The sequence below is a fragment of the Drosophila subobscura genome, chromosome U, assembly GCF_008121235.1.
Source record: "Drosophila subobscura isolate 14011-0131.10 chromosome U, UCBerk_Dsub_1.0, whole genome shotgun sequence".
NCBI classification, from domain to species: domain Eukaryota; kingdom Metazoa; phylum Arthropoda; class Insecta; order Diptera; family Drosophilidae; genus Drosophila; species Drosophila subobscura.
The window spans coordinates 9,467,039-9,484,066 of NC_048534.1; the positions used below are offsets into that span (position 1 = coordinate 9,467,039).

The 17,028-nt window shown below is 44.4% G+C and overlaps 3 protein-coding genes across 4 annotated transcripts; 2 read left to right on the forward strand and 1 right to left on the reverse strand.

Moving 5' to 3' along the window:
* The first annotated feature begins 4,932 nt into the window (after window positions 1-4,932).
* On the forward strand, window positions 4,933-11,826 carry LOC117901336 (inhibin beta A chain). Of its 2 annotated transcripts, none has more exons than XM_034812046.1 (5): window positions 4,933-5,044; window positions 8,581-9,891; window positions 9,965-10,237; window positions 10,754-11,133; window positions 11,208-11,826. In XM_034812046.1, the coding sequence occupies exons 2-5, from the start codon at window positions 8,922-8,924 to the stop codon at window positions 11,367-11,369; spliced, it is 1,785 nt and encodes a 594-aa protein (XP_034667937.1). In that variant the 5' UTR covers window positions 4,933-5,044; window positions 8,581-8,921; the 3' UTR covers window positions 11,370-11,826. The 2 variants fall into 2 exon arrangements, with proteins under 2 accessions (XP_034667937.1, XP_034667936.1); XM_034812045.1 differs by lacking the exon at window positions 4,933-5,044 and adding an exon at window positions 7,724-7,911.
* Window positions 11,827-12,752: 926 nt separating this feature from the next.
* LOC117901492 (pyruvate kinase) lies at window positions 12,753-14,660 on the forward strand. Its single transcript, XM_034812260.1, has 2 exons — window positions 12,753-14,468; window positions 14,534-14,660. The coding sequence occupies exons 1-2, from the start codon at window positions 12,824-12,826 to the stop codon at window positions 14,554-14,556; spliced, it is 1,668 nt and encodes a 555-aa protein (XP_034668151.1). The 5' UTR covers window positions 12,753-12,823; the 3' UTR covers window positions 14,557-14,660.
* A 123-nt stretch (window positions 14,661-14,783) lies between these two features.
* On the reverse strand, window positions 14,784-16,150 carry LOC117901493 (glucose-6-phosphatase 2). Its single transcript, XM_034812261.1, has 5 exons — window positions 15,993-16,150; window positions 15,757-15,921; window positions 15,222-15,696; window positions 15,036-15,154; window positions 14,784-14,981 (listed from the first exon to the last, which is right to left on the reverse strand). Exons 1-5 carry the CDS (start codon window positions 16,079-16,081, stop codon window positions 14,798-14,800), a joined length of 1,032 nt encoding a protein of 343 aa, XP_034668152.1. The 5' UTR covers window positions 16,082-16,150; the 3' UTR covers window positions 14,784-14,797.
* Window positions 16,151-17,028: the final 878 nt, after the last annotated feature.

The window sequence follows — 17,028 nt, forward strand, 5'->3', positions numbered from 1 at the left end:
AGACAAGGCAAGCGGAAATACTATTAACAAATTAGTAAAATAAAAGCAAAAGGAAAACATTCACGCATTGAGAAAAACCTAACTATTAAGATACAAAGAAACAAAACACACACTTACAAAAAGAAAAAGGAAGAAGAAAAGCGCATACATACATAAACTAATTATAAATTAATATAAACTTGCTCATTATTCTAATTATAAACCGAAACTTATAAGTAAATGGTAATACTTAAATAATGCAATTGAAACCAAATTAAGATTAATACAACACGAAACAGGAAGAAGAACAACTAATAATATTATAAATACATAATATGGAAATGAGAACAGAAGAGCAGAAGAACGAGGGATGAAAAACAAAAGAAACTGAATTAAAAAAAATTAAATGAAAAAGTATTACGAAAAAATATTAAGAAAAGTGTATTTTAATTGGAAACCAGGTATTCCCATTTATTAATGGTTAGACATCCTTTGTGACCTAGCCAATAAATCACGATACGAAAAGGTGATCGCCTACACGCATATAACAGGCGGGGAGCCACACTGGTGCACCGTTGTGGGTCGTGATTTTCCATATCGTTTATCGTATAGATTTCCCCGGGCACTTCCCCGGCAATCAGTAAGTGGCACTGAAGTTAATTAAACGACGATCACAGCGAAGTGCTCGTCCGGTCTCCGTACATTTGAAATAACGATCGGCATGATTGATTAGCCCAATGCGATCGTGTTGAGGCGAAGAACCGAATGTAAACATGCTCACGCACTGGGCAATGGGCAATGTGGAATGGGGAATGGGGAATCGCCAGTTGGCACTTGAACTTGCTCCCAACAATGCCAGATAAGATACAGCGGCACGCGCTCAGCTTCAGAATCAGCCTCAGCCGGGCTATTGCAATTGAGGTGCTGTGTCATCAAAAATATGTACACAATCCGGATCGATTCAGCAGGGATTGGGGCTTGGCGCAGAGCTTTCCTAATGAGATAATCTAGGGATATACTTATAAATGTGTATGTGTGTAGGTACATTTGTATAACTTTTTTGTTATTCTGATGGACTGCATCGCAAGATTAGATTCCACCAATCAGTTTTGTTTGGATTTTTCCTTTAATTTTTGGGTATCAACGAGGTTATGACAAGGCTACACGTGCCTTTCAATTGTTTCCATTCCTCTTTGTTTTGCATTTATTGTTTAGTTTGCTTTTGGCATTAGCTATTAACATATATATTCCCTGACTTAATTAATTTCCCTTACGATGACTGCCTTATCTTGGACTCATAATCGACTTCTGCATAAGCATTTGTGTTGGTGTTTTAATCGTTTTGCAAAACTTGGGGTGCCAACATTGGACAACTGATAATTCGGTCATGTTTAGACTTTGTTTTACCAATCCAATTGGATTACAAAGGTCAAGTGGCTCGAATTATGCAAGCCTATCGAACGAGCGTTGGGAACATTGAACCGTCCTGTTCTTGACTGTCATCGCTGAGTAGTTAATCTTCAAATCTTTCGATATAATATTTTAAATTATATTATTTAAAAAACAACCTAACTTAAGTTCTTCCCACCAACCAAATTGAACGATACAGTTTGGCAATTAGCATCACTCCAACTAATCCACGACATGTGGCACCAGTCGGCGCATGAGGCGGAACTGTCCGCACCAGTCATTAAATTGTGGTAAGGGGATAAATGCGTAGCATATGTGCTAAATATAGACAGGTCCCTTGCCGGCGATAATGAAGTGGTTTTATTTTTAACATATGCAAAAAAAAAGCGAGGAAAATAATTATATAGAGAACCAAAGGTAAACATTGTGCGCCGACGGTCACGTCCCCGTTTAGCGTTCCAAGAGATCTGTACATCATCTGGGACGACTGGCCCTGGCCCTCTCTCGAAATTCTGGCAGACACGAGCTGCATGCGTGTTGCTCGACAATTCGTATTAATTGCTCTTTACTGCAGCCAGATGATTGAGGGAATTGAGCGGAATACGATTCGATAAATTCGTATTTGGGCTCTGATCTCGAAATGGTTCACACGTTCGGCACATGACTCGTAAGTGATGGACTTTGGTCTCGAGAAAATCTAAATATACCCCCTCTCGCATCTCAATTTCAAAATCATCGATGTGTCGTCTAGCCCAGCAGTCTGCTCTTCTGGCTGGACTGGGACTGGGGCTGGGGCTGCGACTGCCATCGCGACTGCAGTGGGTCCAGGGTCCAAGTTCTCAATCCATCTTGTTCAATATCGTTCATGGCTCGCCCTTACTCCTCTTCATTTCAATTGTTTTATATTGTACAAAATTCATGGAAAGTTTCCCCAGTGTACTGATTAAAGAGCCTCGCTTCGACAGAGTTTTTAATTAATTTCAAACACCACATAAGAGTACACCACATTTTTTGCTGCTTTCAATTACAGATATCTTTTGCGCCCGGACCAGGATTCACGCTCTGCCCACATGTCTGTTGACCACAATTGGGACAGCACCTGTACGGCCAAAAGCCCAACAATTCGAACGCCTAGTCATTCAGATGATTAAGCCAATTTTAATAGCTTTTGCGATGCGTGTGTATCTTTTTAGCGCTCTTTGATCGGCTATCATCGAGCGATATTGTGTGAAATCAAATGTGCGATAATTGCTTGGACATTATTCTGTTCAGGGCTGGACGAGAAAGGAAAAAATGTCACATTTGTTATTGAATAAACCAATTAATAGAATAATTTTCCAGGGCTATCCTAGTTGCATTAAGTTAAAACTAAGTTCAATCGGTAGCTACTTATGATGCTGCGCTGAATCTCAATTTCAACGAAATTTATAGCTGACATAATTAAAAAATCGTATCTGCTTTACAGAAGATCCGTTCTAGTAGATAGTCCTAGAAAATGAAGCGAAAATATAGCGAACTATAGCCATTAATTGAGTTCTATAATTATATTTTTTAGAAATTAAATTTCTTTGTTTTGCGCTTAATTATAAAATCGAAAGTCGTGGGTGTTATCAATGGTTATCAGAAAGTATATATGATGTACATATGTAGATGTAGATGTGTGTGCTTATTATGTCTGGCTACTTTCCGGTTGTCAACAAGAAATCCTCTGTAATCAGAAGACTTTGTGCTGACAGCCTTCAATCTAACCTATCAACCCAAAAATTACTGCGGTAAAAATAAATTCAACTTGCTTACAGAACTCTATTTTCGTGTCCCATTTTCTTGTATTTTTTGCCCAATCGGCAAGGGTTTGTGGGTGTGCGTACTAATTTACTCTCTGTTGGGGTATACTTCTTAGGTGCTGAAGTTTGCAACACAGATAAGGAAGCAATTGCAAATCGATGTGCAATATATGTTCGTGATCAGCATCAATGGCATAGTCTAGACGAGCAAGGTTCTTTCAGTATTCATGCGTGTAATACATATAGTGAATACAATTGTAAAGATTTCACATTAGATTGGCCAGCATTCCCATGTATCCGCCCAGGAATGATTTTTGATTGAATTTATCGATATACAGTGGACCTGCAAGAGATGTTTTAGAACCAAAACATGTTGGGTAAAGTGAAAGTAAAACGCAAAAAAACAATAATAGGAAATTTTTGTGGATTTAAATGCGATCTACAGTAAATACACTCTTACCAGAGACACGGCCATGATAAGCCGAGCTTTATGTGACGTGTTTTCTAGCACACGCGCCACAGCTGTACGCTGGGAGCAATAAAGTATTCGTTTCTGAGTGAAGCAGTACAGGACGTAGTAGTAGTACGCCGCTATAGGAGTAGTTGCCGATTACTAGAAATATTCCATCACATTGTAGTTGAGGTGAACGCTTGAATGTATCAAGGCAAGCAAAAACTGAGATAGATCTAATCAGTCAATTGGCATGTGGTCTGAAACTGAAACTGAAACACGAACAAGAACATAATCTACATAATGTAGGCCCATAGGCATGCCCCACGGACGTGAAAACTCTATAACTCGTTCATCCATGCTAATCGATGGTAATAACAAAACGGAACGAAGCGGACACAATTCATAAACAAGAAACCTCAAGACCGTCATAAACGCTGGCCATAAATTGGCCCGAATGAATCGATCAGAACGCACCAAATGAAAACGAAAACGAAACCAATCAGGGGAAAGCGCTGGGAACTCATAAGAGAAATGCCCGCTATCAGACACTTGCTGGCCAGCGTGAACTTTGGACTGGTTCAGGCAGCACAGCAGAGTAGCCCCAACATTGGACTCCCAGTCCAGGCGATGACTACGACCAGACGACGAGCGACGTCAGCTCACGTTTTGATGGAGGTGTGGGTGCTCGAGGCAGGAGGCGACCGACGATCGACGACCGACGACAAGCGGAACGACCGCCTCGAAGCTCCAACCGGATTTCGGAACGCTGTCACGAAGTCATCCAGAGAGGGGCCAGTCTCGTCTTATCACATCACGGCCCTCTCTCGCGCTCTCTCTCTCTATCTCGCTCTCTCGCTGGCACCCTCTCTCCGGCTTGATGGAAGCCACGCCGAATACAAAAATTGCGCATCGCTTAACACATCCCAGCCAGAGCAGAGCATACCCATGCCATACCATGCCATACCATACCATACCACACCATCCAACCAGACCAGGGCAGCCTTTACGGTTGCTGCCGGCCATCGTCAAATTATTCACACGCAGACGTTCTGAACGATCGGACCAAACAAAAAAAATAAATAAATATTAAAGTACAAGAAACAAGAAAATACAAATTTGGAGACCATACATTATTAAATATATTATCAAGAAGCACGATTTTTTGTGTGCCATCTGTGAAAAACACTTGTGAAAAAGGAAAGAATTAACATTTGTTTTTGTTTAATGACAAAACCGCTTGTCACTCCCAAGGGTTCAAGTTCAAATGGTGAAATAATAACAAGGATTTATTTGTGCTGATGAATTGCAAAAAAAAAACATTTCGCGGAAAAAACAAAATTCAAGGACATTCAGGAATAATCCAAAAAGAATAAATTCATCTACAGTTAAAAGAAAAAGTGAAATAAATATTACTTAGGTGAGTTACATAACACTATGGACCATATGAAAAATGTCGTAATATTTCAGAAAGAGAAAAGTGAAAAAAGTTGTTCCTTAAAGATAATACTAAACCATGTAACCATGTGGATGACCAGTCAAAAATTATATATATTTGAATTCAGATTGTCCAAACATATGGAATATTCTAGTTAATTATCATTTCATGGGCTGATTGCTTATAATCAAGTTATTAGAGGCCTATCACTTGATTAGTTGGCACTTCAGCACTGATGCATATCGTTTTGGGAGCCTACCATTTTTTGGTAGCAGAAGCCATTCGGAACTAACCTCCAAAAGCTTTAGGGAAGCGTGTGCAAAATATTTTGGACTGACTTGTGGGCTGAATTTATTCGAAATCCTTAAATTATTTTGCGGCTTTAATTATTTTGTGTGTTTGATGAGGGTAGGGGCAAAAAGTATTAAGAGAGATTTATTTCTGCTGCTGGTGGCAATCGGGGCAATCTCCGAGAACGGTTCCAAAGTTCACAAAGAGACATGCTCCAAAGAGCTGATCATCGTAGGCAGCGTGAAAACACATACATTCGTGAAAGAGCAGAGCAAAGCACAGAAAGCGACAGATTTATTGCCAAAATCCGAATGCTGAGCCATTTTTTCGCAGTGCATTCAACTGCCGCAGAAGAAATGCAAGTGATAATGCCGGGCAATTACGATAGCCCCAGCAGCTGCCCCGTAATTAATGCTAAGATGATACGGCCGAGCGAGGCATGGAAAACCCCCAAGAAGAGTCGTCAAGCTGTACTTTGCACCCCACAGCGAACCAGCCGAACGCCTCCGAGCTGAACTCAACTCAACCCAACTCCACTCCAGTTTGCAGCGGCTCTAGAGAGAGTCAGCTCAAATCACGCAGCGCCAGCGTGTTCGATGACGTAGACCAGCCTCAATCGAGACCCTCCCCGTTCCCCGCTCCCCGCTCCCCGTTGGCGTTAAGTGACCTTCTTCAATTAGGCCCTGCGCCCTTCGTCCCTCCTTTGGGACACTGATTGGGTGGCAAACTAGAGTCGCACGCCGTTGATTGATTCGTGGGCCTGATAAGTCGGTCAATCGTTACATTTCTTACAGCGTCAGGCTGACATTAATTACGTCAAAAATGGGCCGCATGTCGCGTGTTGGCGCCAGGCCCTGCTTCCTGATCCCCCCTGGTGCCATGAACGACGTCACTTCTGGAACGTGGCAGTCAACGTTGATTACCCGTGGAAAAATATTCGATCAGATGATAGAGGATGACCTATGCTGAAGGGAAGGACGTAATTGAAGTGGAAGTATGTACATATGTACATATGTATGAATGATACATATGTACATATAATCCCCAATGGTTAATGGGAAATTTCTTATATAACATTCTCATATTGTTGCATAATATACATGCGATTATACACCAAAAGAAAGCTGCCAACACGTACAATTTGGTTATGATTCTCAATGTTTTTTAATCAAAGAAAAACTACAACTTTCCCGGAATTAGACATTTGAATCTTCAATATGAGTACCAGAAAAATCCCAGCTCGTGACGAGTACAGGCACGTGTTCCACTTAGAAATTGAAATGAATTTAAACGTTTAACTCGTGATTTTCTTGGCATTCACAGGTACATACATATGAATGTCTACATGTATGCACAGTTTTCTTGACCTTTACCGACTGTTCCACATTTAACAGAGAAGAGCACATAAGAAATGCTGGCTGATGAAATTCCCATACGAAAAATGCCCGCTTTCCAATCAAAATAAATTCATTTGAATTGGAAATATGTAAATGTGTAAATTTCAAAAAGCGAATCGCGTCGAGCGCCGGATATGTCACATACCAGCTTAATCATTTAGAATGCGAATGATTTGTTAATCGCACCCATCGATTACCTAAATCCGATTAAACGGGTTATAAATCACACAATAAGCGTCGTTAATTGGTGGCCCATTGGTGATGATTTGTGCCATATTTCATGTACTCGCACTCGTATGTAGATCGGCGGCACCACCATAAAACAGAGCCACGTTCTCGGAGGGATGGAGAGGGCTGGCTTATCAGCACCGTCTCAACATTAATTGATTGACACACAATCGAGTCAGATCATCAGAGTCAAGCTTGATTGTGCCTTGGGGTAATTAGCATGAATGAGTTTCTCGGCAAGATCACGGAATTCAATTCAAGTCACCCGAATATTCGCTCTAGGGGGCAAACCGTTGCCAAAATCGCACTGCTGCTGCCACCGTATAGGGGGCGTGGCGATGGCAGGTGTGCCGAGTACAAAAATAACGCTGCAAGCAAATAATTATGCATTTTCGTTCCCCGACTTCTGTCAAAGCTGATGCAATGGACACCACACTTTGCATATGCAATTGTCTTCGGCGAGCGCCATGAGACCATGGTCTCGTCTGGCTCTGGCTGTGTGCGGGGTGGGAGAGGGGAGGGGAAGTCAAGACGCAGCTAAGAGCACGATCGGGTGCCGGCCGTGCCGCTCGGCTCTGCTCTGCTCTGCTCGATTCGGATGGGTGGTGGCATTCGCCTTCTCTGCTCTGCGCTTCTCTTCTCGCTTTCTCGCTCTCCCTCTCACGGAACGATCAATCAGAGGCGTTCGTCACATAAATTGTTCCACTAATCAGCCAACGGCTTCATTCATTCACAACTCGTTTGCGCTGACTGTCGCATGCCAAACGAAACGGAACACATTGAAAAGTATATGTACAAAATAGTAAAAACGCGACCCAAAACCAAATAATTAAAGAGAATCTCCCGCTTCGTGTCCGGGTTCAAGCGAGCAGACCCCCCTGATCGAGCGCCTGCCGAGTCATCAAATTACCCAACAAGTGAAGTGCGATCGCGGTACGTGTGTGGTCGTGGTGCCTAATTGCCACCTAATTACACCTGCTTATTAGCAACTCTAGAAACTAATATACGACAAGCATCTGAAGCGAATCCTTGCCTGATTAACACTAAACATTTCCGTTGTGCGCAATTCCAGCCACAACCCCAGCCCAGCACTTTTGGTTCGCCGCAAGCCTGAAACCAGTGATAACGTCAATTAAATATTTCACATTGAAAACGAAACAAAATCTTCTGCCAATTAAAACTCAAATTCTGAATAATTTGCACTTTGCCGCGATTTCAATTCCATTCAACAGTTTTGGATTGGATTGGATTGGATTGGATTCGATTCGATTGCTGACTAAAAGTGATGCAATTTTGCTGAAAAATTAAGTGAGATTTTTTTCGTTGCCCTGCGATTTGCATTTTGAACTCTGGACACTAGATGTTGGCATATCAAATGGGAATTGCGGGGTAGCGGTAGCTGCCACGATACTGCCAATGAAATTTGAACTACAATGAGGTCTATCTGGGGCAATGGTAGTAGAAATTTGAACATTTTTCAGGGGGATATTTACTTGTGTGTCAAGCCTTGCAATCAGAATAAATTTAAATATTCTTAAAACCATAATTAAAATACATTTCCAAACCTTAACAACGTTTTCTTCGTTCTATGACTACTTGCAGATCGCCAAGACAATTGGATATCTCTGACATTCTTCATCATGCATTTGCCGAGCGTATAAGTCGTGTAACAAAAGTTAATAATAGATCCCTTTGAGCATCTAAAGTGATTCAAGAAGGCAGCAAGACGGCCAAAACAAGTGAATTCATCTGCAATTCTATGAATTTTGTAAGCCAAAAAAGATCACCCATTGAGTTTTTAATGCTGCCAAAGAGATAGCAATAAGCCCCAAACAAGAGCCAGAATTGCACGAGAAAGCAACACATTCAGAACACAAGCCAATATTGAAGTCCCACTTTGAAGATTCTGCAGTGCACGACGAGCAAGAGAGTAACAATTGAAAATGGCAAAATATTTCATTACCTGGGTGCTGCTGCTGTGTCTGGCCCTGGAAAATAATAATATTTACAATCGTCTGCATGCCCGGTCGCATCCTAGCTCCCGCGGCGACATTCTGCGCCCGCACCCAAAACACCAGCCCCACCAGCATGTCCAGCACACCTCGCAGCAACTGCAGCAGCACCACAATCGGCAGCAGCGGTCCAGGGAGCTGAAGCACGTGGAGCCGGATCCCACCAGCGAGGAGGAAGATGCGAAGAATCAGTACTACACAAGACTGAGGAGGCATCAGCTCCATCAGCGCGACCATTTCCTGCAGCAAGAGAGGAGCTACAACCATCCAGAACTGGCGGAGCTGAGGAGCATGCCCATGGCTCGACTGTGGCAGCACCTGAGCAACAACTACGAGAAGGAGGGACACTTGCCGCATGCTACTGTCGATGATGGCCTGTTGGACTATTCGCACATGTTCGGCGATGATCCCAATACGGCGGCCACTGACGAGGAGTCGAACCTGAGTCCCTTATTCTATGTGAGGAATGAACTTTTGGATCGAGAGGTGGAGCAAATGCTGGAGGATCAGGTACAGACGGAGCAGGAGGAGAGCCAGCGGCCAGAGCCAGCACCTCCAATAGTGACTGAAGCTGAGCCTGAGCCAGAGGCAGAGCCAGCTGTACCCTCACGCAATGCAACCATCTCGACAAAGTCCTCCGGAGGCTGTCCCAAGTGCGAGAGCAGTCGTCAAGTGGAGCACATCACCGAAGAGCAGCTGACACATCTGCGCATTGAGTTCGTCAAGCAGCAGATCCTGGAGAAGCTGCGCCTCAAAGAGAGTCCCAATGTATCCGCGGTGGAGCTGCCAAAGCCCATATTCGAGGGAGTGACGCTCACCCACCCAGATGATAGCAGCAAGAACAAGGAACTCGACGATTACTATGCCCGCACCAGCAAGAAGTTCATCCTGCTCAATAGAGGTGAATACCATACAGGAGAGGCTCGCAAACCAAAACTAATCAATGTGCTTCCATGCGATCTTTGTCTTTCCAGAGGAGATCGAGTGCAATCGCCTGGGTGTGCATCCCTCAATGTGCTTCAGCTTCAAGATCGATGACGCCGATGCCGACGGCTTCGACGTGAGCACCGCCGTGCTGTGGCTCTTCAAGAATAAGCACAACCACACCAGCAGACCCATCGAGGGTCCGCTGTTGAACAACACCAGGAAGCAGCAGACGATTGTTGTTTCAGAGGTGGAGCAGCAGATGGACTCCAAGTATTTGCCTCTGGCCAAAGCCATAGCCATTCAGTCGGTGGATGTCCAAGGTAAGCTAATCATCAACAAATACTCCCCAATAAAAAAAAAGAATCAAAACATTCAGAGCATCTTATCCGCAAAGGCACGCTTGGACCTTTGGTCAGCAGAGAAACCGAAACTGACCCCCAATACCCCTAGGAAAGAAATCAAAAACAGTGACATGAACAGAAATGATAATGGCCAACGTTGACAACCGTTGCTCCTCCATCATAATCATCATGTTTGTGTTTTCAATTAGAGAGATCATTGCGCAGATTCGTGATAGCCAGTCGACAGCCCGACTTCATGGATTGTGGGTGAATAACTTGACGAAAAATTCATAATAATTATTGTTATTGTGGGTGCAAAAACTGAACTTTGGCCGCCGAAAGGTCGAGCACAGCTACCAAAATGGGAGTCAGTGGAGCGATAAGCAGAATAAAAAAGATCCATAATGTCATTGTTAGAATGATGAAGGATTTGAGTGGTCCTTGGGAACCCTATAACCGGTAATTAATTTTGAATTTTTTGTAACTTTGTTGCAGATGAATGGATGAAGATCGACATCGAGTGGCCCATCAAGCGCTGGATTGGGAGTCACGAGCTGAGCCACCTGATCCAGATCACGTGCGAGTCGTGCGATATCAGCGACATGGAGGAGATCATATCGGTGGACAAGGACTATCGACCATTCATAATGATCGACACACAGAATCGGCGCAGCAAGTCGCGGCAAAAGCGTAGTATTAATTGTTCCAGCGGTGTGACGGAGTGCTGCCGCGAGCAGCTTTACATATCCTTCAAGGACATTGGCTGGAGCAACTGGATCCTGCAGCCGGAGGGCTATCACGCCTACTTCTGCCGCGGCTCCTGCAGCTCTCTGGCGAGCGTCACCCAGGCTGCCTCCCACCACAGCTCATTGTTGGTAGGTTCATTAAAGACTCTACAAAAGATACTGTGATGCTAATATCGATACGAAAATTGTCTTTGTTTCTACAGAAAATCCTTAACACAAATGGTACAAACAAGTCCCTGGAGCTGGTGCCCTGCTGCACCGCCAAACAGTATTCCTCGCTGCAGCTCGTTGTGATGGACTCGAGCAATACGGCCACCCTGAAGACTCTGCCCAATATGGTGGTGGAGTCGTGCGGCTGCAGATAGTCGCCCCCAGGCCATCCAGCTGACAATCAACCAAGTTACATATCGGACAAATTAGACATTACTCTCGCTCCATTCCCACTTAGTTAGCAGTTCGAGCGCTCAACTCCATTTCTCTTCAATTAATTTAATCTCATTTTCAATGCATTTTCATTAGCGTTTACCACTTTAGTCGTAGTTACTTGCTAGTGCCCATACTGCCATTAGTTTTAGTCGCAGTTAGGCCTTAAACAATAATTTTATTGTAGCGAAAGCTCAAGTCAATGTACTTAAGCACTCGAAGCACTGGCGAACTCTATTTTAATTTAGTTAGGAAATGGCTCCAATTAATTACAAAACATAACTAAGTTCATGCTTATTTTAAATGTCGTTTAAGATTAGTTACATTGTTTAAGTAGTGTGTATTGAGTGATTGCGAGAAAACACATCAAGAAAAGCGGAAAAATAAAGCAACTCGAAAAGTAACAGAATTCAATTGATTGATATTTTCAATGATCCAAATGGCTTACTTGAAAGCTAAATTAATAAAATTCGAACGAGAAGGGACGTTTGAGACGCTTCTTACGCGTCACAACTTTTATACCCGGCACTCAGTACTACATCTGTACATTAGCGGTTATTTTTCAAATTTTAAATTTTTTCTTCATCTGCCATCTACATCTACAACACTTCTCACATCAGCACGCTCCTTTAGCTCGCCCCCCTTCCCTAGACCCACACACTGCAGACTCACGGCAGAGTCAGAGCCAGCGGCAGAGGCAGAGCCACCGGCAGAGTCAGAGCCAGCGGCAGAGGCAGAGCCAGCGGCAGAGGCAGAGCCACCGGCAGAGGCAGAGCCAGCGGCAGACGGCCAGTGTTTTGCTATAAGCTGCGGGACGGGGTGGGTTTGGCCACTGAAAATTAATTTTTTCATCGTGGCTATAATAATGATCCAATCGGATCCCAATTTGGTGATCTGATAGATATGGTCATTCCCTACGGAATGGCGTTTTTAGTTTTCTGTTATCTTCAAAATTGTAGATTTGGGAGGTTTTCGCCCTTTTGCGGGGGTGGAAGGGGGCGGGGCTCATTTTTGAAATACACTGGTTTCAGTGTGAGCATACAGCAGTCTGGTGCCAAAATTTGGTGGCTCTCGCTCTTATAGTCTCTGAGAACTAGCCGACAAACAAGACGGACAGACGGACGGACGGACGGACAGACAGACATGGCTCAATCGACTCGGCTATTGATGCTGATCAAGAATATATATACTTTATGGGGTCGGAAACGTTTCCTTCTGTGCGTTACATACAACCGTTATCCGCACAAATACAATATACCCTATTTACTCTTCGAGTACCGGGTATAATAAACTATGGTATTCTGTCATTGTTTCACATTTCATTGAACAAATCTATTCACAAAATTCCAGAAAAGTGTATCAAAATTAAATTGTTAACCTCAAAAATTCATACATCATGTCTCTGTCTTCGAAAAGCATCCTGCGCGAAGGTTCTACCCAATTGAACCATATATGCGAGCTGGATCTGAAGAGCCAAGCCTCACATCGCCGTCTCATATCGCTTATAGCGACCATTTCCCGTAGTTCGCGTGATCCCGATATCATTTACAACATGCTAATGAAGGGCGTGAACATATTCCGAATGAACTTTGCCCATGAATCGCACGAGGCGCACACACAGACCATTGAGTTGGTCAATGACGCCTTGGAACGGATCAAAAAGGAAACGGGTCAGGTGCGAACGGCTGCATTTGCTGTGGACACACGTGGGCCGCAGATCCGGACGGGCATCCTGGATGTGGGCACTGAAATGCTGATGCGCCAGGGGGATAATATACGCCTTTCGATAAACCGGGATCTGTATGACAAGGGAAATAAGGACGCGATCTATGTGGACTACCCGAACATCATTAACCTCACCAAGCCCGGAGACCGTGTGTTCATCGATGATGGAAGGCTGTTCCTCATTATTCGAGAGGTGGGTGTGGACGGGCTCGTTTGCGAGGTCATTCAAGGCGGAATGCTGGGCAACAACTGCAACGTTATCCTTCCGGAGATCGAAATAGACCTGCCAGCCGTATCGGAAAAGGACATGTACGACATACAGTTCAGCATGCAGGCCAATGTCGACTTTCTGTTTGCCTCGGCCGTGCGAAGCGCCAAGAATCTTAAGGAGCTGCGTGCCGTCCTGGGGGAGAAGGGAAAACATATTAAGATAATTGCCAAGATAGACAGCAAGATCGCTCTCAGTCGCTTCTCCGAAATAGTTCGTGGAGCGGACGGTATTCTCCTCTCGCGAGCCGATCTGGGCACCCAGATACCCATCGAGAAGCTATTCATCACCCAGAAGAGTATCCTCAGTCAATGCAATAAGATGGGCAAGCCCTGCATTCTGGCCTCGCACGTGCTGGAGTCGATGCGTGTCAATCCGTACCCCACTCGAGCCGAATGCTTCGATCTGGCCAACGCAGTCATCGACGGTGCGGACTGCATCATGCTGTCCTCCGAGGTGGCCATCGGTCCCTATCCCACCGAGACCATATCAGTGTGCGATGGGATATGCCGCGAGGCCGAGAAGGTTCTCTGGTATCGTGACTTGTTTGCCGATCTGGTGAGCGAGGTGCGTGGCGAGCTGGACGCCGCCCATTCGTTGGCCATTGCAGCAGTGGAAACGGCCAAGCGCACCAATGCCACACTCATCATTGTCCTGACCACGTCGGGACGGTCTGCGGCGCTGGTCAGCAAGTTTCGGCCCCGCTGCCCCGTCATGGCGGTGACGCGCTGCGAACGAGCTGCCCGCTGGGTGTATCTCCATCGGGGTGTCCTACCGGTCCTGTATACAGCCGAGCCAGGCAGTGAGTATGCCGCCGACGTGGATGAGCGGGTCACATTCGCCCTGACCTGCGCCAGAAAGGGGGAGATGATCAACGATGGCGATCCCATTGTGATTGTCAGTGCTTGGAAGAACGGCGGAGGCTTCACCAACAACGTGCGGGTTGTCTACGCATTCTTCGAGGCCGACCGCATCGACTGTCTCTTCAGAGCTGACCGACGCGCCTCCCGAAAAAATACAGCCCTACAGGCAGAAAGCGCCCGAGAAGGTAAGTATTTAGTTAGTAATCATTGCCCAAATCCAAAAACGTTCTCACTGAGGATCTCTTTTCAGAAAAAAAAGTTGTCCACATGTGAACACTCATTATGGAAGAACTATTATTTAAAACTACAAATTAAGTGAGATTTTCTACTACTAACTATTAATTAGAGGCGTTGTTAAAATAGTTAATAAGAGAGCGGCATATTTACAAGAAGGTTTCCCATAGCCCCTAGGGGATTTAGTTTCAATTAATCTTTAGTTGGAAGCATTCTTTCACAGCTAATCTTGCGACTCGTACACTCGCACCCACTAAACAGTAAGAAAGGGATCCAAAAACTACTTAAACTTTGGTATGTACTTTAGCAGTAGCAGAGAGTGCAAAGCATTTCGGAGCAACTCGTATGCCAAGAAGGCGAAACGTCCATACTGCTTTGGCGTGGCCCAGCGCATTCCGAAATTTAACAGTTCCAGGACCAACAGGCTAGCGCAACGTCGCCAAATTGATGCATTTTTGATGTCCCTAAATAAGATGATTGCCGTTGGTGGATTAGAAAATGTTTTGGTATTGACTTACAGATTGGAGAGGGGCGATGCCAGAGCTATGCCCATGAGAATTCCCAGGTCTCGGACCAGATAGAAAATGGGACTAGCCTCGTGTCGCATGTAAGAAGGATCCGGGCACCACTTGAAGGCCTGCAACAGAACAAACGGGTTTAAATACCATTCCTGGTGTAGAATTCAGTATCGTATCCTTTCGCACCTCTCGCACAGACCAATGCGGATCGACGTCCAGGTTAAGCTTTGCAAAATACACTGCGGCGGCAAGGCCACCCAACAGCAGCACGCCAGTCACTGTCCAGCGTCGACGCCTCGACCACAAATAGTCAGAATTTTGCTGCAGGGCGTCCATAGCTTGAATGCCAATGAAAGTGCCAAGGACACATTGGTGCAGAAACTCCGTGGCCAAGTACAGGCGACTTAGCCACATGCAGAAAATCAAACCGAAAGCCACTGTACCGGCGAGCCAGCGCTGGCGGGAATGAACGTGAGCGGAGAGGAACATCCAGATGGTGAGCGTGAACACGGTGAAGGACATGGAATGCGCACAGGGCATGCCGGCAGTCGTCTCGCAGCTCAGCGGATGGCTCTCCAGGGCGATGCCAGGGCTGGGGCTGCGCACACTGCTAGCGTACATCTCTCGGAGTAACCACAAAGGACGCTGCTCGGGAAGTATCCTGTGAGAGGCGAGAGCAGAGTCAGTCTTGCATTGAGTAGAAGGTGCAATCGGGGCGTACCACTTGGCAAAGGAGTTTAGCGTGCTGGCCAGGCCAACCGCAAAGAGCAGCCGGGTGAGTAGCGCCTGGCTGTAAATGCCGCACATGGGAATCACCAGATTGAAGAGGAATCCCGGCTCCAGGTAGACTGTGAAGAGGCGCCACAGTGGATCGCCAAAGCTCAAACTGCAAATAAATGTATTACTCGTACAGACTCTAGAAGTGTGGCTCCACAAAGGATATCGTAGCAAACTGACCGCTCCTGCACCAATTCGTTAATGCGTAGCTCTGCCGTGACCATACGGCTGTACGTTTCCACAGCCAAATCCTTTAGATTTCCATCCATTTTTACACTATTTTTCTATTATTGTTTTCTTTATCCTGTATCCTGAGTCAGCTGGCGGATCACAGTGCCAGTGTAAAATATACCGAAATATACCCTTGCATTTTCAAAATATACCGTAAATCTTAAATCATTTTCCACGATTTTGATGTTCTATTTGTTATTATTAACTAGTTAGGATTCTTAGCGCTGAAACTATAATTTTATCTGATTTATCAATCGATTCTACACAAGTTCTAGTTTTTCCGACTTCCTTTTGTTGGAATGTTTACATATTAAGCTTAAAACTAAAAAGATCAACTAACAAAAATAGCATTAAACGCTACGTGAGTTGGAATAGATTACTACGTATTTGACAATTTGTTGCTTGTCAACCGGGCGCATTTTATACCTTATTTCCCTAAATTAATATTAAAATTGCATTTTCAAAGCTGCTCTCAAGCATTAATAATGACTTTACCTTAGACTGACATGTTTTTAACCTGTTCATTTGCTCTCTATGTTTATTAACTTGCACGCTTGGTTGTATGAACTGGCGATAGCGGTATTGGAAGCTGAATAAACATCGCAAAAAAAGAAGTAGTTCGCCATCGCCATAACACATTGTAACAATATTCTAAAAAAATAAATTTCATTCGTTAAATTGTGAGGTATTAGGTTTGTTTCTGAATTAATAAAAAGGGAGTACCACCACTATTACTATCGATACTATCGGTGGTTTCCGTGTACAATTGTATCGAAAAAATCGATAGATGTTTATAGCCAACAGATGATTGCCTTTGAATTCCATAACAAATACAATTTGTAAAAAATTATAAAGAAATATTTCATGGAAATGGACAAACTGTATGGTAAAAACATCCTTGACGAATCGCTGAGCCTACGAAACTACGTGCACATACCTACAAATACTTTTAAGAATAGGTTTCAGCATAAAAACGAAACTTCGA

Bases quoted from the DNA above. Each gene is read 5' to 3' on its own strand.
- LOC117901492 (XM_034812260.1), top strand. From the start codon at position 12,824: ATGTCTCTGTCTTCGAAAAGCATCCTGCGCGAAGGTTCTACCCAATTG. The intron at 14,469-14,533 runs GTAAGTATTTAG...ATCTCTTTTCAG, and splicing joins GGCAGAAAGCGCCCGAGAAG to AAAAAAAAGTTGTCCACATG.
- LOC117901493 (XM_034812261.1), bottom strand. From the start codon at position 16,081: ATGGATGGAAATCTAAAGGATTTGGCTGTGGAAACGTACAGCCGTATG. The intron at 15,697-15,756 runs GTACGCCCCGAT...CGCCTCTCACAG, and splicing joins CTAAACTCCTTTGCCAAGTG to GATACTTCCCGAGCAGCGTC. The intron at 15,155-15,221 runs GTGCGAAAGGAT...GTTCTGTTGCAG, and splicing joins CGCATTGGTCTGTGCGAGAG to GCCTTCAAGTGGTGCCCGGA.
- LOC117901336 (XM_034812046.1), top strand. From the start codon at position 8,922: ATGGCAAAATATTTCATTACCTGGGTGCTGCTGCTGTGTCTGGCCCTG. The intron at 9,892-9,964 runs GTGAATACCATA...TTGTCTTTCCAG, and splicing joins GTTCATCCTGCTCAATAGAG to AGGAGATCGAGTGCAATCGC. The intron at 11,134-11,207 runs GTAGGTTCATTA...TTGTTTCTACAG, and splicing joins CCCACCACAGCTCATTGTTG to AAAATCCTTAACACAAATGG.